Source organism: Ochotona princeps, chromosome 25 (genome assembly GCF_030435755.1).
Source record: "Ochotona princeps isolate mOchPri1 chromosome 25, mOchPri1.hap1, whole genome shotgun sequence".
In the NCBI taxonomy this organism is placed as follows: Eukaryota; Metazoa; Chordata; class Mammalia; order Lagomorpha; family Ochotonidae; genus Ochotona; species Ochotona princeps.
In genome coordinates, this window is record NC_080856.1 from 24,754,556 (window position 1) to 24,775,745 (window position 21,190).

At 55.9% G+C, this 21,190-nt stretch overlaps 1 protein-coding gene across 1 annotated transcript; it reads left to right on the forward strand.

Moving 5' to 3' along the window:
- The first annotated feature begins 8,132 nt into the window (after nucleotides 1-8,132).
- On the forward strand, nucleotides 8,133-20,820 carry WDR86 (WD repeat domain 86). Its single transcript, XM_004594400.2, has 6 exons — nucleotides 8,133-8,402; nucleotides 15,025-15,166; nucleotides 16,136-16,568; nucleotides 17,968-18,103; nucleotides 20,366-20,469; nucleotides 20,647-20,820. Exons 1-6 carry the CDS (start codon nucleotides 8,240-8,242, stop codon nucleotides 20,818-20,820), a joined length of 1,152 nt encoding a protein of 383 aa, XP_004594457.2. The 5' UTR covers nucleotides 8,133-8,239.
- The last annotated feature ends 370 nt before the right edge of the window (nucleotides 20,821-21,190 follow it).

The window sequence follows — 21,190 nt, forward strand, 5'->3', positions numbered from 1 at the left end:
TCTTCTTCTTCTTCTTTTTCCTTAAGATTTATTTTTATTACAAAGTCAGATATACAGAGAGGAGGAGAGACAGAGAGGAAGATCTTCCATCCGATGATTCACTCCCCAAGTGAGACGCAACGGGCCGATGCGCGCCAATCCAAAGCCGGGAACCAGGAACCTCTTCCGGGTCTCCCACGCAGGTGCAGGGTCCCAATGCATTGGGCCGTCCTCGACTGCTTTCCCAGGCCACAAGCAGGGAGCTGGATGGGAAGTGGAGCTGCCGGGATTAGAACCGGCGCCCATATGGGATCCCGGAGCATTCAAGGCGAGGACTTTAGCCGCTAGGCCATGCTGCCAGTCCCTATTTTTTTCTTTTCTTACACTTTTTTTCTGTTAGGTTTTGGGTAGCGCCTGTGGCTATGTCTTTGAGTTTGGTAAGATTTTCTTTGGGAACGTCACCCTCATCCACTACTGATCATTGGAGACATTGTTTTCGCCTCGTGGAGGTCAGTCTGGCTCTCACTCGGATATCCTCCTTAAGCTCCGTTCCACTACGTTTTTCTCTTAATTTTTTTTTTTAAAGATTTGTTTCTTTTTATTGGAAAGGCAAATTTACAAAGAGAAGGAGAAACAGAAAGATCTTCCATCTGCTGCTTCACTCTCCAAGTTGTTGCAACAGCCAGAGCTGAGGTGATCCAATCTGAAGCCAGGAGCCTGGAGCTTCTTCCAGGTCTCCCCAAGGCTTTGGGCCGCCTTCTACTGCTTTTCCCAGCCACAAGCAGGGAGCTGGAAGGGAAGTGCAGTAATTGGGATACGAAACAACACCCATATGGGATGCTGGCATTTTCAAGGCGAGAAATTCCGCCACTAGGCTACCGCGCTGGGCCCCCTCACTACCTTTGCACATGAGTTTCTGAACTTACGGAACATAGCTAGAGTTATTGTGTCTTTTTAAACAAACCTGTTATATATGTGTATATATGGTATACATATATATATATAATTTATTTGAAAGAACAAGCTATATATAGAGGAGAGAAAGAGAAGAGAGAGAGCTTCCATTTGCTGATTCACTCCCCATCTGAGGCCAGGAGCCAGGAGTTTCTTCTGGACCTCCTACGTGGATATGGGAGCCATTTTCTGCTGCTTTCCCAGGTGTATGAGCAGGGAGCTGGATGAGAAGTGAAACAGCCGGGACTTGAATGAGCACCCATACAGGACGCCAGTGCTGCAGGTGGCAGCTTTACCCACTATGCCACAACATCCACCTCTCTTACATAAGTTTGGAATGGTAACTATTTTTGTGTCCTTGCAGTTCTCAGCTCTGCATGGGGGTTGGACACTACATCTAATCCAATTCCCCCTCTTGCTGGAGATTCTATCCTAGGCAGTGGTGTGGGCCGCACACAGGCTCTTCTTGTCCCTTGGGACGGCTGTCTTTCTTGCCTGATGGCTGGTTTCTGGAAAGCCATTGCTTCCTGGATCTTGCGTATGCTGTTGGGCTGCTTTGGATGAAAGGCGGGAGCGTGTGTGGGTCCTTGTCACTCCCTCCCAGCCGGAAGCTCAGAGTCCTAACTGGTGAATGTTGAGAGCTGTTTCCAAGCCACATTCCCTGTCTCGCTGCCCTTTGACACGGCTCTGAAGCTGCCAGAAGAGGCTGTCACAGGTCATCAAGTGAAACGCTGGGGGTGGGGATGGGATGTTTACCAGCTGGCTTCCCTCATGCAAAACAGCCCTGGAAAGACCCAGGCATTCCAGTCCCAGATGTGGGGCAACCAGACAGAGCCCCATGCATGTCCCCCAACTCCCCTCTGAGTCCAAGGCCAATCTCTGAATGACAGCTCTCTTGCTCCCTGACTCACGGCCCAGAAACTAGAGAAGCGGCCAGCAGTGACCCAGTCCAGAGGAGACCGTCTTTGTTTGAGAATTAGATTGAATTCCTAACTCTGCGTTGAGGTTTGAATGTGTCCCCTGACATCCATCTATTGGAAGCATAGTCCCCAACGCCACATTTTTAGGAGCTGGTGCCTAATGAGAGGGGATGAGGTCACAGGGGCTCTGCCCTCATGAATGGATTGGTGTTCTGATCCTAAGCCAGAAAAGAGTGAGTTTCTTGTGCCCAGCACAATGGCTCAGGGGCTAAATCCTCACCTTGCAAATGCCAACATCCCATACGGGTGCCGGTTTGTATCCCAGCTGCTCCACTTCTCTTCCTGCTCCCTGTTTCTGGCCTGGGAAAGCAGTGGAGAATGGCCCAACGCCTTGGGACCCTGCACCCGTGTGAGAGACCAGGAAGAAGCTCCTGACTTCAGATCAGCTATTGCAGCCACTTGGGGGGTAAACCAGCCGATGGAAGATCTTTCTATCTGTCTCTCCTTCTCTCTGTAATTCTGCTTTTCCAATAAAAATAAATAAATCTTCAAAACACAAAAGTGAGTTTGCCAAGCCGGCTAGACTCCCTGTGTGCTCTCACACGTCACCCTCTCTGGCCCTGCAGCCTTTGTAAGGTGCTGGTTCTGAAACAGTGAACCACAGGAAAAAAGAACAGCAGAATCTTCTTACACTGCTGGTGGGGATGTGAGATGGTGCTGGCAGGTCCTCGTGATGCAGCTACCACGTGACCTGGCCACCCGAGACAGGTGGGACTCGTGCCTGACAGCCAGCCAGGAGAGCTCACCAAGACCCATCAGGCAACGAGCAAACACAAGTTGTCTAGTCTCTGGGATTCTGTCATAGAAACCCGAACAATCTGCTGCTACCTTTTTGATCTTGAACCTGACTGGTGGGGGCCACAAGCCCTTGGGAGTGCTACCCCAGAGATCCGATTCAGGAAGAATTGGGGAGGAGACCTAACCCCCCCGCCCCGCATGTCAGCTAATGCCTTGCTCAGGGCTTGGCTCAGACTCCAGCTCAGACCCCAGCTCTCTCTGGATTTCTCATGCTGATCCCAGCCTTCCTCAGACCTAGCAAAGCTGACAGTTCAGGACACAGGTGTATGCAGTGTTCTAAGGGTGTACTTGGCCACGTTTTATTCTCCAAACATTACTAACTTTACTCCTCTAATGCTTGTCTTCAAATACCAATAATGTAGAGATTTCCTAAAGTCTTCTTGTTAAAATCAGTATAGGGGCCAGTGTGTGGCACAGTAGGTTAAGGTGCCACCTGTGTGTGATATTGGGAACGCATATTGGAACAGAGCGTTAGTTTGAGTCTCTGCCACTCTAGTACCAAGCCAGCTTCCTGCTAATGTGCCTGAAAAAGCAGCAGAAGATGGCACAATGCCTGGGCCACTGTCACCCATATGGGAGACCCAGACGGAGTTTCCAGCACCTGGCTTTATTCTGGCGAAGTCCTGATTGTTGCAGCCATCTGGGTAGAGAACCAATGGATGGATAATATTTCTCGGTCTCTCCCTCTCTTACTCTGTCATTCCGCCTTTCAAATTAACAGAATAGGGGTCTGGTGGCGTGGCCTAGCGGCTAAAGTCGTCACCTTGAATGCGCCCCAGGATCCCATATGGGCGCCGGTTCTAATCCAGGCAGCTCCACTTCCCATCCAGCTCCCTGCTTGTGGCCTGGGAAAGCAGTCAAGGACACCCCAAAGCTTTGGAACCCTGCATCCTTGTGGGAGACCCGGAAGAGGTTCCAGGTTCTTGGCTTCGGATCGGCGCGCACCGGCAGTGGCGGCTCACTTGGGGAGTGAATCATCGGATGGAAGATCTTCCTCTCTATCTCTCCTCCTCTCTGTATATCTGACTTTGTAATAAAAACAAATAAATCTTAAAAAAAAACGAATTAACAGAATAAATGCTTAAAGTAGATAAATTTTGTATTATGTGGTATAATGCATACAACTAGAACTTACTATTGTAACCAAGTGTGCAATCTAGCAACGTGAAAACATCCACAGGGCTATTCACTACCAGCACTAGTTACAGCTTTTCTTCAACGCCCCCAGTAGATCCAGTCTGCAGGAAAGCAGTGGTCCCCAGTTCCCCTCCTCCAGACCCCTGGCAACTGTTGATCGGCTATCTGTCTGTGTGGATGTTTATTCTGGATATTTCGTACGAATGTGATTATATACTATTTGTTCCTTTGTTTCTTGTTTCTTTTACTTTTTTTTTCACATAGCGTCATGTTTTCTAGGTTCATTCATGTGCAGCAGGGCTCAGGACTTCTCTCCTTTTATGGGTGGAGAATATCGCAGTGCACGAATATAGCACATTGTGTTCTGTATTCATCTGGTGATGGACACTTGGGTTCCTTCCACGTTTTGCTCTTGTGAGTAGACATGCTATGAATATTCATGGCCAAATTCTTGTTTGAACACCTGTTTTCAATTCTGTGGGGGTATGTACCTAGGAGTAGAGTTCCTGGGTCATTGCATTTAACCTTCTGGAAGAATTACCAAACTGCTTTCCCAAGTGACTGCACTGTTACATTCCCACCGGTTGAGGAGGAGTGTTCCAATTCCTCCACATCCACATCAATGCGTGAAATTTCCCATTGTTGACATTGCTGCCATCCTAGTGCATACGAAGTTTCACTGCATGTGTGGGTCAAACAGCTTCGGCGAGACAGCTCAAACCGACGATCCACCTGCCCTGAGGTGTCATCCAACGGTTTGCAGAATATTCACCGACATATGCAATCATCCATACACTGTAATTTAGAACATTTTATCATCCCCAAAACAAGCCCCATATTTTACTTAGGGCTTCCCTGGTCTTTCAGTCTTGCAGGCCCAGTCCAGCTCACCACTGCCTGGCATCTATCTCTATACGTGTGAGTGTTCTTGGTTTTTCACATGAATGGAATCACGGACGTGACCTTTCATGAGTGACTTCCTTCACTTAACATGTTTTGCGGCATCACTGTGTTACACAGAGGTCCTTCGCTCTTATCTGGGGCCAAACCATATTCCACAATGGACAGATTCCGTGCATGTGTGCTCGTTGCCTGACGGGCCTCGGTGAGCTCTCCTGGCTGGCTGTCAGGCACGGGCCCCAGCTCTCTCGGGTACACGTGGATTGGCCAGGTCACATGGTAACTGCATCATAAGTGGTCTGAGGACCTGCCAGGGTGTTTGACACAGCACCATCCTGATGGTTGCCCTGGTAACCGGGGGAGGGCGGAGCTTGCTTAGAGCCCGACCTCAGGCTGCAACCCTGAAGGACAGCATTCTGGTGGCCCCTGAAGCAGTGACATCACCACTCTACCAATGACAGGCAGAAGTGACTCCAGCTTCAGCTTCCGTGTCAGGGGGAGTGTGAAAGCCCCTGCACCTCTCTTTCTGGCTCTTCTTCCTCTGTAGCCCTCTTCTTCCCGTCTTTCTGCTACACAGGGAAGGAAGCCCGTGACCATGGTTCCCTGAATCAAAGGCCATCTGAAGTCCTTTCATATATTCTACTGAGGTATTCTTTCCCTGGCGGTAACAAATCCTCCACATCTCACATCCCCATCAGCAGTGTAACAAGATTCTGATTTCCTTTTTTTTTTTAAGATTTATTTTATTTTTATCAGAAAGTCAGATATACAGAGAGGATGCAAGACAGAGAGGAAGATCCTCTGTCTGCTAATTTACTCCCTATGGCTGGAGCTGCGCTGATCTGAAGCCAGGAGCCCAGAGCCTCCTCTGGGTCTCCCACATGGGTACAGGGACCCCTGGCTTTGGGCTGTCCTCAACTGCTTTCCCAGGCCACAAGCAGGGAGCTGGATGGAAAGTGGGGCTGCCGGGATTAGAACCAGCGCCCATATGGGATCTTGGCACGTGCAAGGCAAAGATTTTAGCCACTAGGTTACCACTGCCAGGCCCAGATTCTGATTTTCTATTCCTTCAGAAACACTATTTTTTTTTTAAAGATTTATTTATTTTTATTACAAAGTCTGATATACAGAGAGCAGGAGAGACAGAGAGGAAGATCTTCCATCCAGTGATTCACTCCCAAAGTGAGCGCAACGGCCGGTGTGTGCCGATCCGGGAAGCCAGGAACCAGGAACTTCTTCCAGGTCTCCCACACGGGTGCAGGGTCCCAAAGTTTTGGGGTGTCCTCGACTGCTTTCCCAGGCCACAAGCAGGGAGCTGGATGGGAAGTGGAGCTGCCTGGATTAGAACCGGCGCCCATATGGGATCCTGGGGCGTTCAAAGGGAGGACTTTAGCTGCTAGGCCACGCCCCCGGGCACAACACTAATTTTTTAATGTTCTCTAATTCCCCATCCTTGTAAGGGTTGAAGCGGCAACTCGCTGAGTCTTTGATTTGTACTTCCCTGACAGCTGATGCCACTGAGAACCTCCCCGTGTTCTTTTTTTTTTTAAGTTTTATTTATTTTTATTGGAAAGTCAGATATACAGAGAGGAGGAGAGACAGACAGGAAGATCTTCCGCCGAATATTCACTCCAAGTGGTCGCAATGGCTGGTGCTGCGCTGATCCGAAGCCATGAGCCAGGAACTTCTTTCCAGGTTTCCCACGCGGATGCAGGGTCCCAAAGCTTTGGGCCGTCCCCTCTGGCAATTCCCTGGGTACACCCTCATTCCTCACCTTCCTTCCCACCCCCCGCCCCAGGGCACAGCCTCAAAGCAAATCCCTGACTGCCGCCACACCCCCATCTCATCTCACCCAGAGGCCACACCTGGCAGGCCGCCTGCCCAGCTGGACGTTGCCACAGTGCAATCAAAAGCGGGCTTTGGTATGGGCTCCAGCCCAGCGCCACGACCCGGCATCCACAGCAGGGGCCGGCAGGCTGCGGGAGGCCTCCCTCCTGGCAGGCAGCCAGTGGCCCGCTACCTCTCCCTTTTCAGCCCTGCTCCCTCGCCTCCCCCAGCAGCTTCCCGCCTCCATCACTTCCTCCCCAGTGGCCACCAGCCCTCTTCCGGAGGCTGCAACTCCCACCCCAAGGTCCTTAACCCCTTTTACTGGCTCCCCGTTGCCCACATCCCTGAAATTTGAGGTTCAACCGGATTTACTAGAAAAGAATGGATTTTTTTTTTTCAGTCAGGCCACTGGAGAGGGAAAAGAAGGGCTCCGTTGCCCCGGGAGTCACCCAGAGCCGCGGGGCAGGCTCTGCAAACCCGCCTCCTTCGCCGCCTTTCTGTCTGGATTCCCGAAAGAGCCCAGCGAGAGTTCGGCAAACTCTGCTACCTTTAGGACCTGGGAGATCCAAGTAGGGGGGTCACCCTCCCCGCCCCCCAGCGAGGTCGGCACCGGAACTGCTCTAATGGGAACCAGCGGCCGAGAGCCCCAGGAGGGCTGGGGGGATTGCGGGGCAGGTCCCCGAGGGACCTCCGTCCGGGGGCGCACCCCCCAGGGGGTGCGTGTCAGCGGGGGTGCGGAGGCTGCCGCCCCCACCACACCCCCGCCCCACGAAGCTCCGCAGTCACCGCCATGTGGCTCGCGCCCCAACCCAGCGACAAGCGCTGCGGAATCCGAGCTGTGCGCGCGACGACCCACGGAAGACGGGCTGGGGGCTGACGTGGTCGCGCCCTGGATCTGTGGGGCCACCCCCTCAAGGGCCCAGACCCTTCCACCCGTCTTGTCCTCCCTCCTCCCAGCTCCAGACTCTGGGAACGGCGGAGGGGAAGCGGGGAGTCCGAGGGCAGAGCCCGGAGGCACAGTCTGGTCGCCCCGGGGGGTCGCACGTGGGACCAGCGCAGGGGGTGGGGGGAGGCCGGCCAAGTTCAGTCCCAGGGGACGCCGCGGGGAGGCTGCAGGAGCGCGGGGTGGGGCCTGGGGCGCAGCCCGCGAAGTGGGAGGGGATAGTGAGGGGTGGTCTCTGAGGAGGAGCCAGGCTGGACCGCATTGTTCCGCACTCCGCCACCTCGAGCGCGCGGCGCTAGCCGGGCAGGGCGCTCTGGGCTCCGGGCGCTCTGCTTCCCGGGTGCCTCGCCCGGCTCCTGGGGGTTGGCCCCGCAGCCGCCCCCCGCCCGAGGTGCTGCTGTCCTGCTCGCTTGGGGCCCAGGGATGCGGGTTTTCTGAGGCGGTGCGGAGAAGAGGGTCGTTCTCTCCCCCGCTTCTGAGATTGCCCCCATCACCAGGCGAGGGGTCCCGAGTGGGCCGTTTCCGCCAGGTGAGCTGGTCGGGAGGCGAGTGGAAAGTGGGGAGCCAGGGACAGTGACCGCCCCCCGCCTTGCCGTGTCGCGGTGCCTGGGTCCCCAGTGATGGCCGCGGGCCGCCTCCGCGCGGAGCAGTGGCGCGGACTCTGGAGCGCCCCTCCCTAACAGGGCGCAGCTTCTTCTCGCCCCCGAGCCTGGCCGGCAGGATGGGGGGCGGCGGCTCAGCCCTGAGGGTCTGTACTGACCATCGCGGGGGCATCAACTGGCTGAGCCTGAGCCCCGACGGGCAACGTCTGCTGACGGGCAGCGAGGACGGCACTGCCCGGCTCTGGAGCACCACGGACGGCCAGTGCTGCGCGCTCCTGCAAGGTAGACCCGCCTCGCCGCGCGTCCCCGTCCCTCCCGTGCCTTCCGCCGGCTCACCTGCCCAAGGCAGTGCGCCTTAGTACCTTCGACCGCGGTCCCCTTTCCTAAAAGGACGGTCCCTGTCCATCCCCGCACTCTGGTGGGAAAACGTTCGGTCGGGCCACAGTCCGGCCATCCAGGCGCTTTGGGCGAGGGGAAGAAGCTGCGCAAGAATGGGGTGCGGTGCAGGGCTGCTGTGGAGGCTACGATCGGTTATCCGCCCGCTGCACCAAGGCCTCCCTGAGCCCACAGCTTGAACCAACGGAAGTTCCACCTTCACTCTGAGAGCCTCGCCTCGACCCTGGGTACCCAGGTGACCCTGGGCCGCCGACATTTCCTTTCTGCAGCCCCTGTGCTGGACAGCGCGGTCCTCGCTGTGGGTTAGCCCACGTCCTGAGGCTTAGAGCCACCCGACCATAGAAAGGTGTTGACTGAAATTTAGACTCCTCTTTTCCGAAGAGCGTGCTCAGGCCAGCTGTGTTTACCCCCGATTTTGGAGCTGTGGAGGAAAGGGGCGTGGCCTGGCATTGAGCAGCAACTGGTCCCCGGCTTTATGACACGTTCACACCCATGTACCTGTGGATTTAAAAAACAAAGATTTATTTTCATTTGAAAGGCAGGCTAACACAAAGCGGAGAAATCTTTCATCTGCTGCTTCCCTCCCCTAATGGTCACAAGAGCAAGGACTTGGGCCACCCTCTGCTGCTTTCCTGGAGTGAACATGAAATAACTGGAGAGAACAAGGGGGGGAGGGGAACCCCAATGCCTGTTAAATGATGTAGGAAGGAAGGAAGGAACAAAGAGGAATAACTTGGACTTGATTGAACTGGTATCCGTTTGGGATGCCAGCACCTCAGGTGGAGGCTTAACACACCCTCCTGCCCTGCCACCGGCCCCATGCCTATTGGTCTGTGTCTGTGTGCTGCGTGTGCCAGGGAGCAGCAGCCACCTATCCCTCCTCTCCTAAGGGCCACAGGGCACTGCCTGCCAGAGTGGCAGGCACAGGGCCCCTGAGGAGACACTAAGCTTCCCACATTCAGTACCCTTTCCCACCATAATCTGCCAAAGCAGCGGTGACTGCTTCTCCCTCTGTAGGATACTAGCTTCAACACTGTACAGTCCTAACACTGCTGGCTTTACATAAAGCAGCCAGGCTGTTGCAAAGGGCAGCAGGGGTGAGTTTGGGAGCGTCATTTCCTTAGGAGTTGTTGTGGGGAGTTGATCAGCAACACACATTCCTCTGGTCCCTACAAAGTCATGTATATGGGCGGCTACTCAACCAAGAGTAGGTTTGAAATAGGCTAGAAAACTTTCATTCCATTTGTACTGCTTCCCAAACATAAGCCTTTATTTGGAAGGGCTTCAGAAATGCAGGTTCCTAGGCCTCAGCTCAGGTATTTTTCACACAAGTGGGACCCTAAAATTGTCATATTCTCATTTATGAAGAATGCTAGTTATTTATTTGAACGGCAGGGTAGTAGAGAAGGACAGGTGTTCCTCCCAGGGATCATTCCCCAGTTTCCCACAACAGCCAGAGCTGTGCCAAGCCAAAGCCAGGAGCCAGGAACTCCATCTGTGTCTCCCATGTGGTGGCAGCTCACAGGAGCCCAGCTGTTTGGGCCATTATCTGCTACCTGCCAGGCACATGAGCAAGAAGCTGAAGTGGTGGTGGAACTCGATCCTGAACACTCCAATACAGGACGTGGACAAGGCGAGTGGCACATTACCCTACTGTGTATAGGATCTGCCTGTAGAGCTATTCCTTCTTGTTTTTGTTCTCTCCCTAAGATTGATTTGAAAGGCACAGTTTCACAAAGGGAGAGGGGAAAAGAAAAAGATAACTTCCAGCTGCTGGCTTACTCCCCAAATGACCACAGCAGCCATGGGTGGGCAAAGTCAGGAACCCCCAAACTCCATCTGGATCTCCCACTTGGGAGGGAGACACAGATGGCAGGCAGGGAGCTGGATCCAGAGAAGCCGGGACTGGAACTGCCCTTCCATAGGAGATGCCAGGATTTCTGGCAGCAGCTCAGCCTCTGTGTCACAGCACTGGCCACTAGACGTGGTGTTTCTAATGAGCTTTGGGGTTGGCCTGATGCACAACTCTCTGGGAAGCCCAGCTGAGTCGTTGGGTTTCTTCCCAGATAACATCCAGGTTTTTCCAGGCTGATCCTGGCCTTGAAGGATGCCTGGGAGCCAAAGGAGGTGCCCAGCCTTCTGCCCTAGTTGAAGGCCGTCCTCCCACCTCTTCATGAGAGTTTGCATTATGGCAAAGGTTGGCCTCTCCAGGACAGGGGACAGAGGAAACCTTTCTGTACCCTGCGGTCTTGGATAGATTCAAGCTGTGGAGGAGCCATCCTGGGGTGTGAGGACCCTTTAGTGTGGCTTTCTAGCAAAGCAAGTGTTTGCCAACTCCCTCCTTCTGCAGCCTTCTTGACATCAGTAAAATCAGCACATTTATTTAAGTGTCGCTCTGAGTACTGCGAATCGCGATAGGTGCTCCTAACTCCAAAATGCCTGGGAGTGACCACAGTGTGCCAAGGCAGTTAAGGAAGTGTGGGTTTAGTTACTGACATGCCGCACATTCTCCGTGTTTTCTGGAGCTTTCCCTGGGAGCAGGGTGCTGTGCTCCACGTCCCTGTGATTCCAGGACTGGTCCAAAGTCATGTGGCTGGGGGGGGTGGTTTTCTCACCTGCTGTGTGGGTAGCCCTGATCCCTGGAAGTTCTGAGCGCTGCTCTCTGGGGGCTACTTGCTCCCCACGCAGCCCTGAGGCCACAGAAGCCGCTCATTAGATAGCAGTGGATTTCTCAGATGCAGGAGTGGAGTTGGACCTCCGTCGGCTGCCCCCCCTCCCTGAGTACCTCAGAAGTAGAGGAGCCAGGCAGGACAAGCCAAGTGCTCCCATACAGGATGCAAGTGAGTGGCTCTGAGGTTTAACTGGCTGTGCCCCCATGTGGGCACCAGGAACCCAGCTGTTTTGCTATCGCCCACTGCTGTTCAGGAAGTGTGGTAACAGGAAGCTCTGAGAGCAGAACTGGGATTAGAATGTTCTTATATTCTGTGGGCACTCCAGTTGGTGCCCAATGCCCACCCTAACAGTTTGCTCTAAGTAGGAATATGAAGGACACCCTTGCATGACTTTGGAGTCTGGGGTTGTGGGTTTGCTGTGGGTGTGAAGTGAGATGGACGGAGAGGAAGGCAGCAGAGCTGTGGTCATGGCCTGGGGAGGGTCAGGGCCTGGGGAGGGTCAGGGCCAGGGCTGGGAGGGAGGCTGGGCAAGAAGGGGCAGGCCCGGCCACTAAGTAGTACTGGGCACACAGCTGGCCTTTGGGACAGCTCAGAACCCTTGGGAGCCACAAGGGAGCCAAAGCTGTGGGGTTCTGTCCTCCAGGGCAGGATCTGCGCCCACATGACCACCAGGTCCACACAGCCACACCCGCGGGGCTCCCGCCTTGCTCGGGGAGTGCTTTGCCAAGTGGCTGCAAACAAGGTCTCGGTGCTTGCACCTGGCCCACTGCAGCCCCTCTCTGCCAGGCAGTGGGCTCTCACTGCTGCTCCTGAGCAGGGAGGGGCAGTTTGACTTTGAACTTGCAGCAAGTCCAGGGACACACAGGCAGGGAAGCGACAAGGGCTGCTACCTTGGCAGGAGCGCCTGGAGCCTCAGTCTGTTCTTTTAAACATAACTGCATCTTATCTGCATTCTTCATCCTTTCGAAAATATTTGTTTTGAGTTTGCTGTTTTTGCTTATTCTGCACAATTCCAACAGTAGAAGGCCCAAGCGCTTGCTGTAGTCTCCAGAGGTGTGTGTGGTTTGGCGGGGGATGGAGGCTCCCTCGGTCACTCCTGGTGGCAGGCGGAGCGGGGCATGGCCTTTGGGTGGCAGTCTCTGAGGGTCTCAGGTGGGTGGGAGTCCCATGGAGCATGGAAGGCTGCCTCTGACCTCTGACCTGTGACCTATTGGGATAGTTTTTCAGATAGGTGGGGGAGGAGAGGGAGGGCTTGAAAACAGAGTGATGGTGCTGTAGGAGCTTCCACGGGCTGAGTGCTGGACACTCGGGCTCAACTAGGCTCAAGTTCAGACACTTTTTTTAATATATTACAAAACTTGTTTCATTTTTGGCCTCTCCCGTGTATTGACACTGCCACGTCTGTCGGCTGACAGTCTGCGTGTGTCTCTCTTTCCATACATAAAGTGACCTTGTGATTCAGGGCTGGGGCTACCCTGGCTGGGTGGCTCTAGTGCCAGCCACCGCTGTACCTTCACAACAGCCCCGCATTTGCCTTCCGGCCATCCGGGTGGGAGGGGTGCAGCTGGGTGAGCATCCCCAGGAGACTGCAGGGGACACTGCAGGCCCAGCAGGTGCACTGATGCCTCTGCTGCTTTCCCAGCCTGTAGGGAGGGCCGAGGTGGGCCCTCCTGGGTCCCTGCTGAGCCCACTCTGTGGCAGCAGCCAGGCTGGGACAGCTCAGGATCCGCTTTCAGGGAAAGTTTGTTGACAAGTGAGAACTGCTTTCTCAACTCTAGGGGGCTGGCAGAAGTCTGGGCTGTGTTTTGCCAAACCCATCCTGCCCTCAGCTTTCTTCAGAGAAATTTAATCTACAGTTTCTTCTTGTGTTTGCTTGAGCCGACATTGTTTGCTTAAGGGCCTGATACGTGCTCTCCAAGAAGATTGAAAAACTGTGATTAGACAAAAAAAAAATATTCTGCTTCCTAGAACCCAGGAAGTTGACTCCTTCCAAGAGGCTGCACCTAGGACCCCTCACCCCTAAATGAATCAGTTCAAACCAAACAAAAGATTCTAGAAGTCTGTCTGCCCATATCCAAAACCAAGATAAAAGTTTTTCCAGTGTATTTTGAAAAGTCATTTATTTATTTATTGGAAAAGCAGAATAACAGAAAGAGAGAAAAGAGACTGAGAGAGCTTCTACTCTGTCTCAATCCCAAATGGCTACGACGGCTGGCCTGGGCTGGGCCAGTCTAAAGCCAGAAGCCAGGAGCCCAAACACTTGGGGCATCTTCCTCTGCTTTCCCAGGGAGCTGGAAGGAAAGTGGAGCAGCCAGGATGCAAATCAACATGCACATGGGATGCTGTCATCGCAGGCAGTGGGTTTAGCCACTGTGACTTAATACCAGCCCCAAGATTAAATTTTTAAGTCAATGAAAATCCGTTATATAGTAAGTGCACCTCAAACATGGGCGTGTTTGAATCTATTAGTTTCCTTATCTGTATGACTCCTGGTTCTCACATTCCTTTCATAATCTGGGCCTCCAAGTCCTCTCCCATATATTCAGTTTCAAAAGTTGTGTGCCCAGGGGAAATATCTCTACCTGAAGGACAGACCCTGTCTGATCCCAGGGCCTGTCTTCCGAAAGGAAAAACAGAGTACAGCAAGTGGGTGATGGAGGAACAGGTGGCTGAGCCCCAGCCCTCTGCCCCACCCCTCCGCCCTCCGTGGGGCACCAGCTCCCACAGCTCTCTGCCAGGCACCTCCGTGTTGTCCTAAGAGTCCTCCCATGTCTCCATGGTCCCCAGCCCCTGGGTGCTGTGTGCTGCCCTGAACTGCAGTCTCCTGCTGGGCACCTGCTGCAAGCATCCTGGGCACCCTGCCACCATGGGCAGGCTTCTCCCTGGGGAGCCGCACGCAACAGCTGGCCAGTGCAGGTGCTACAGGCTGCCCCTCAGCCTGCAGGAGAAGTGTGTGGGCTGAGAGAGCCAGTGAGCATGCTTAGGGTTTTGCAACTGCTCAGGTGGACTCTTGCATGATACTTGAGGCCACAAGTGTGTTATTGGTGTCCCTGGGCTGCCATTGCAGTGCCAACAGTGGGCCAGGGTGTTGGATGGGAGGTTGGGGACCATGGTGGCCGGTGGATTACAGCTTTGGGCAGCTGCCAGCTGGCCCCGACTTGTGGCTGACTCCACCTCCATTTGGCCGTCTCTTTGGCGGGTGCCCAGGCCCATGATGCTTTCTAAGGACATTTGTGATTATACTAAAGTCCCTTCCAGAGACCTGGAGTAACCTTCCCGAATCAAGCTCCGTGGTCACATCTGCCAACTCCCTTTTGCCAGGAAGTAACCCTTGTAGGACCTGGGGCCTTGGTTCTGCCTGCCACAGTCTCTCTCCAAATGTCGGAGAGGCATCCTCCCATGACCTACGGGGGGGCAGCTTCCATAGTCCTGTCTGCAAGGCAGTCCCTTGAGGTGGGCGTTGCTGCATCCCCGGCAGGGTGAGCTTACTTGCGCTTGGGCAAGGATCTTATCCAGCCAGTCTGGCTGTGGAGGATGTAACCTTGGCCCCTGGACTTCTGCCTGCATGGGCTAGCTGTGTTGAATACAAACAGCTGAAAAATTTGAAGACTAAGAAGGCTCAGTGGAGAAGGGGAAAAAGAGGAGAGGAGGAAAAGGAAGAGAAGGTTTGGGGACAGAGGAGTGCCCTGCACTTATCCTGGGACTCCAGCCCCGTGCGAACCTCCAGAAAGTTGTTCTCGTTTTAAAGAAGGCTAGTGGGTCCCCGCCTTGTGTCCAGCGCTCCTGCTGCCTGCTATCTTCCTGCCCACTCATGCTCCTGTGCCCCATTACTGCAGGACATGAGAGTTACGTCACCTTCTGCCAACTGGAAGACGAAGCTGCCTTCACATGCAGTGCCGACTGCACCATCCGGAGGTGGGATGCGTTCACGGGGCAGTGCCTGCAGGTGTACCGAGGCCACACGTCCATCGTGAACAGGTCGGCCCGCCCTGGGGTCTGGGCCCCTGGGATGTTGAGGGAGGGCGCAGTGGAGGGTCCCAGTCTTTGAATTCTCTGGGCAAGTGACTGTGTGGATAGCACGCAGGGATGGAAGACCTAAAACCGAAGTGGCTCCAGGCCCAGAAGTGCCATCCGCGCGGGGATGCAAGGAGGGTTGGGAAGAGGAGGCACCCACATACATCCCTCTCCCCGTGGGGGGCCTGGCAGCTCTAGTGCCCTGTGCTGGGTGCAGCGAAGGCCATTGGAGCCCACAATGCCTTCTGCTGGGGCAGGTGTTGGAGAAAGTCGCTGAACTCATTCTTGAGGTCAGACCAAAAGTTGCAGGAGGGGGAAACAGATGTGTTCTAAGGCAGGGGTAAGGGCATTCCGATGGGCGTGCCAACACTCTTTGAAGTTGGAGGCTGCTCTGCAATGCGGGCAAGCAGTAGTTTGCTGGGCTGAGTCAGGACTGCCCACACAGCAGGTTCCTCCTCGCTTTCCCACCACCACTGAAGGCCCTCACCCTGCTGTGTGCCTGGGGTCCCGCCAGGGCTTGCGGCTAAAGCTGCAGGGGAACTGGTTGGCGGTTAGCTGGCAGCCGACTACCATCCTACCTGAATGGGTCTGCCTGGGTGCCAGCCCTCCCCTCCCCCATGGAGGCACCGAGGTTGCATTCTTGGAGGCAGGAGGGACTTCCAGGGGTTCCCTTGGCCCCTTAGCTCCTCAGCCTCTCAGCCCCTTAACAGCCCCACAGCCCCTCAGCCCCTCAGGTGCAGGCCAGGTCAGTATGGGGAGGAATCACAGTAGGGGAGTCAGGGCGACTTCTTGGAGGTGGAATGCTCCCAGCTGGACCTTGGAAGTGGAGGATGCTGGGCAGGAAGAGGCTACTGCAGAGGCGCAACTGAGGCTGGTCCATTGGGAGCCAGGGTGGAGCCTGGGGGCCCTGATCCCACCCCTCTCCACCCCTAGGATCCTGGTTATCAACAACCTGCTCTTCAGCAGCTCCTACGACCGCACAGCTCGCGTCTGGACTGTGGACAAAGGCCAGGTGTCGCAGGAGTTCCGGGGCCACCGCAACTGCGTGCTAACACTCGCCTACTCCGCCCCCTGGGACCCCCCCAGGGCTCCTTGTGCCGAGGAGGAGGTGGCGGCACTGGCGGCCGGTGGGCTGCTGGTCACGGGCAGCACGGATGGCACGGCCAAGGTGTGGCAGGTGGCCAGCGGCTGCTGTCACCAGACGCTGCGGGGCCACACGGGTGCGGTGCTGTGCCTGGTGCTGGACGCACCTGGCCACACGGCCTTCACGGGCAGCACGGACAGCACGGTCCGCGCCTGGGACATCCTGAGCGGGGAACAGCTGCGAGTGTTCCGGGAGCACCAAGGCTCCGTCATTTGCCTAGAGGTGAGAGCCGCCTGGTCCTGCCCCCAGCCTGCTTCTCTCTTATGTGGCTGGGTCAGGTGGCAAGATGACAAAGTAACCAGACTTGAGTTCACTTGGGCTCACTCCCCAACCGGCCACAAACTGGCCTGGGCTGAGTCAGTCTGAAGCCAGGAGCTTCTTCTGTGCCTCCCACCTGGGTGCAGGGGTCCAAGCAGTTGGGCCATCCTCCTCTGGTTTCCCTGGAGCATTAGCAGGCAGCTGGATTAGAAGTGGAACAGCCAGGTTTTGAACTGGTGCCCATATGGGATGCAGATGTTGCAGATGGTAGCTTAAAGTGCTGTGTCACAATGCTGGTCATGACATGTGCGGGTTTGGGAAAGGGATAGGACTTCAGACATGAGTTTAGGGTAGCAGGAGTCAGCTCCCGGCTCCCAGCTTTGGAATCTGTGAGAGGGGGCTGGGCAGGCTGACTACTTCCCCTGGTTTGTCTTTGCACTGTCAGGTTGATGTCCCCCTGAGCTCAGTGCTCAGTCCCTGGAGTCTTAAACCAACAGACTGGGGCTCTAGGGGTGAGGGACAGAAGGAGTGAGGCAAGGCTTGTTCTCCTGCTGGGCTGGAGTGGCCCCCAGTCCCATGGGGGCCCTGGAGCAACCTAGTGTCCCCAGGATACTAGGCAGCTCATGCTTGCCTCATTTCTATCTCAGGTCCTCTCAAGGACGCTGCCATGGGAGAGATGCCAGGCACTCTGCAGGAGAAACCAACTTCACCTGTACCCCACTTGGTCAGGTGGGCTGCCCTCAAAGAGATGGGCAGGAGTGCCCTCAGGCTTCTAGACGCCCATGGCACCCAGGTCCCTTCTGTGCTGCCTAGTCACTTCAGACAAACAGAAACTTACTTTTCATCGTTCTGGAGGTTAGAAAGGCCAAGGACCAATCCTTTTTTTTTTTTTCCCTCCCTGCCCTTCAGGTGCCAGCCCCAGGCAGGGTGACTTTGTGCCCAACCCTGATTGTCCAGTTCCCTGTTCCAATGGCTGCACATACTCCCCTAAATCAGATCCTTGTAGATCATTGTCTGACCCATCAGCCCTAGTGTGTCAAGTCTTAAGTGAGAGCCCTTCTTCCAGACGCTGGGGTAGCCAGGGCCACAGGAGCAGATGGTGGGTGCAGGCCGGTGTATCTATAACCCCTGCCCCACGGCTTTCTAGGACATAACTGTCGTCCCTCTCCTGGGTGGAGCGGACAACCTGGATGGGTCGTGGCGGTGGCCTCCCTGCCCTCGGGGTGCTGTAGCTGGTGATGGCTGCCGGCCCAGCCACTTATTGTTGCACCATGGAGACCTGCACAAGCCCGGGGGACCTGGGGTCGGGAGGGGCTTTGAACCATGACTGAAGCCTGTCCCCTATCCCTACCCCTTTCCTCAGCTTGTGGATGGCCTCGTGTACTCGGGCAGCGCCGACAGGACGGTCAAGTGCTGGCAGGCAGATAGCGGGGAGCATGTGCGCACCTTCTCAGCCCACAGACACAGCGTGAGCACCCTCAAGTACCATGCGGGCACCTGTAAGTGGCCTGTCCTCTGTTGGCCCCACACTGTATCATGAGGCACTCCTGGCAGCTCCTCTCAGTTGCTTTGCCTCCTGTTGGGTTTTCCCACATTGGACCTGGGCAGTCCCCCTGGACTGTGGGCGCCCAAGGGGCAGCCCCACTTCTTCTTACACCTGCTCCCCCCAGTAGTATGGGGCTCCTCACTGTGGTGTCCTAGTCAGGTGGTGGTACCTACACAATCCTGCCAGACTCAAGGTCCCCCAGGCATTGGAAGACCCAGATGCTGGTGGTGTGGGCTGAATGGGTGGCTCTCCAAAGTCGTCTGGCACCCAGATTCCTTCCATGGCTTCTGCTTCAGCATCCTTGGCACCTGTCTCCTGAGAGAGCCGCATGGTTCAGGTTAGATGCTGGAGCACCAGCCATCATGTCCTGTGTCAGGAAGGAAGAAAGAGAACAAAAGGCTGCATCTTCTAGCTGAGGATGCCTCCTTGGATCACTTTCCTGAAGCGTCACCCCAAAAGGCTTGTTGCATGGAGTGCCCTGACCACTCTGCCTACAAGAAGACTGAATCAGAAAGACTCTTTTGTTTTTTAAACCTGAGGACACTGCTGCCAAGACAAATCCGGGTTCCTGTGGGAACAAAAAAGGGCAGAATAGCTTCTTGCGGGGAGAGACCTTGCTGGCCCAGTATCTGCTTACCTCCTGCTTGCACACTGGCCACCCCCAGATGGCAGCACGGAGCAGTGAATAGGGCAACCCACACTCTCACCACACCAGGCCTCCCAACTTCCCAGCCTGGTCTCCCTGCTTCTTAAGCAGCCCCCTCAGCAGTGGCAGAGGCCAGTGGGGTGTGGAGAGTCCCCCTACTCCTAAGTGGGAGGGGATAGGGATGACGCACAGGCGTCAGGTGCAGGGCCTCTTTAGCTGTCTGCAGATAGACGTGCCCTGGGGGTGAAGGTATCTAATTTGGAGGACTCTGGTTCCTAGTCCCTGTTGGATACTGGCTCTGCTCCCAAGTCTGGCAAAAACAAAACAAAAAAACCAGGTGCTGTGGGTATGGCTGCAGCTGGTAGTGGCCTGCAGCGTCCCCCACTGGCAGCAGTTGGCATAGCACCTGTTGCTGAAACTCTCCGTGGGTCCTGCCCTGCTGCCCTAGAAATGGAGGTTCCAGGGTGACCCTCTTGCCATCCGTTTGTGGAGGTGGGAGGGCAGCAAGTCTGACGCTTATGAAGAGATTCTCCAAGCCCCTTCACACAGTGCAGACCGACAGGGAGGCAGTGATGCCAAATGAGCTGGGAGTCCCTTGGAGAGGCAACACAGGCTGGGGTCCAGCTCTCTCAAGCAGCCTTGCCCAGAATGCCCCCCCCCCCCGAGGTGCTAAGCAAGTAGACACCCACAGGCTCCCACTCCAGTCATACATAAGGGGAGTTGTTGGGCAAGTGCCCAGGGTCCCTGCAGCCAACGTAGGTCTTCACTTTCTCTCCAGCAGCCTCCTGCTCAGGAAAAGACCCTGCATGGTTCTCCTTCCCTTGTCTTTCCTCCTGTGCTTCCAGGGATGCCTACCACACCAACTTGTTTGCAGCCAATCCTGGCATCTGTGCTGGCTGCAGGGAGAGCCCAGCCTATGGGGAGAGCATCCTCTCTAGTCGCAGGGTGACCACCTGCAGTGGCCCTGAGTTGGGTGGGAAATGCAGACTCGCAGGCCCACCCATCTGCAGTGGGTGGGGCCCAGCAGGTGTCCTGAAAGCCCTCTGGGTCCTCAAGGATGAAGAAGCTTTCGGCTGAGTTGTGATGGAGGAGACCCCCTACATAAGGAGAAGGACTGGTGGTGCAGGCTTCCCTTTCTGCTAGGGAACCACAGGGGTTCTGAGCTTCCCAGAAGGTCCAGGATGCCTCTCTGGCTGGAAGGGGGGCTGCTCCCGCGGTGGGGGAAGGGGAAGAGCTCCCCAGCATACGCGGTGATTGCTAGCCATCCCCAGCCACCTCTTGCGGTGCTTCCAAGGCAGACAACCCAGTTCCATCGCCAAGGCTTCAGCAAGCAGCACATAGGGGGGCTCTGGGCCTGGGAGGCCTCAGGGTGGGCAGATAGAGGAGGGTCCCTCCTACCCCTGCACCCACAGGGATGGAGTGAGACAACGAAGAGGACTCCTGCTTCCTTGGTGGGGTGGGGGTTGTGCCTACTTACAAATGAGCCTCAGCCATGTTCCTGCGAGGCAGGCAGGCTCCACCTGCTCTCCTAGCACCTGCGCCGTTAGAGGGTGCCCTGTGTGTCCGCAGTGTTCACTGGCAGCGGGGACGCCTGCGCCCGAGCCTTCGACGCCCAGACCGGGGTCCTGCAGAAGGTGTTCCGGGGCCACGCATTTGTCATCAACTGCCTCCAGGTAAGCCCTCTGCCTGGGAGTGCTTAGAGGAATGAGGGTGAGCCTTGGAATCAGGGTCCGAGTGCGTGAAGACCGCCCCTTCCCCCAGGCTGGGCTCTCCCTGCGCCTCTTTCGTGGGCAGATGGGGTTCGCCCAGTGGCGGAGGGTGAGTTGAGCTGGCCAACTGCCCACCCACAGGTGCATGGCCAGGTGCTCTACACCGCCTCGCACGACGGCGCGCTGCGGCTGTGGGACGTGCGCGGCCTCGGCAGCCCGCGCGCACCGCCGCCCCGCCACACCTCCAAGCGCAGCCTCTCGCGCCTCTTCAGCAACAAGGTGGGCTGCGCCGCCGCGCCCCTGCAGCCGGCCTGAGACCACTCCGCCGGGAGGAGACCTGGATGGCCGGTATTGGGTGCATTTTCCCACGCCCTCTGCCGACGGAGAGGGGGAGTGCGCTTGCCCTCTGCCTCTAGGGGCGGCTCCTCTTCCTCCCCAAGCTGAGAATATATCTGACCGACTTGCCGGACCCTCTGGCCTCCCAGCCCCCAAGCTCCAGAGGCCATATCCCAGGACTCTTAGGAAAGCGACTGAGCCAGCCTGTTTCGGCAAACCTGTGCGCCCAAGGCACATGCCTGAAGGACTGAAATACACATCGCTCGAAGTGCTCTTGCCTGTGACCCGTTTGTTGTGTGTTCCCAGTTTTCTGTTCAGTTTAGGGGCTCCAGAGTCTGTCCAGTGGTAG

Coding starts and splice junctions, on each gene's coding strand:
- WDR86 (XM_004594400.2), top strand. CDS start 8,240: ATGGGGGGCGGCGGCTCAGCCCTGAGGGTCTGTACTGACCATCGCGGG. Junction 8,403..15,024: donor GTGCTGCGCGCTCCTGCAAG/GTAGACCCGCCT, acceptor CCATTACTGCAG/GACATGAGAGTTACGTCACC. Junction 16,569..17,967: donor GCTCCGTCATTTGCCTAGAG/GTGAGAGCCGCC, acceptor CCCTTTCCTCAG/CTTGTGGATGGCCTCGTGTA.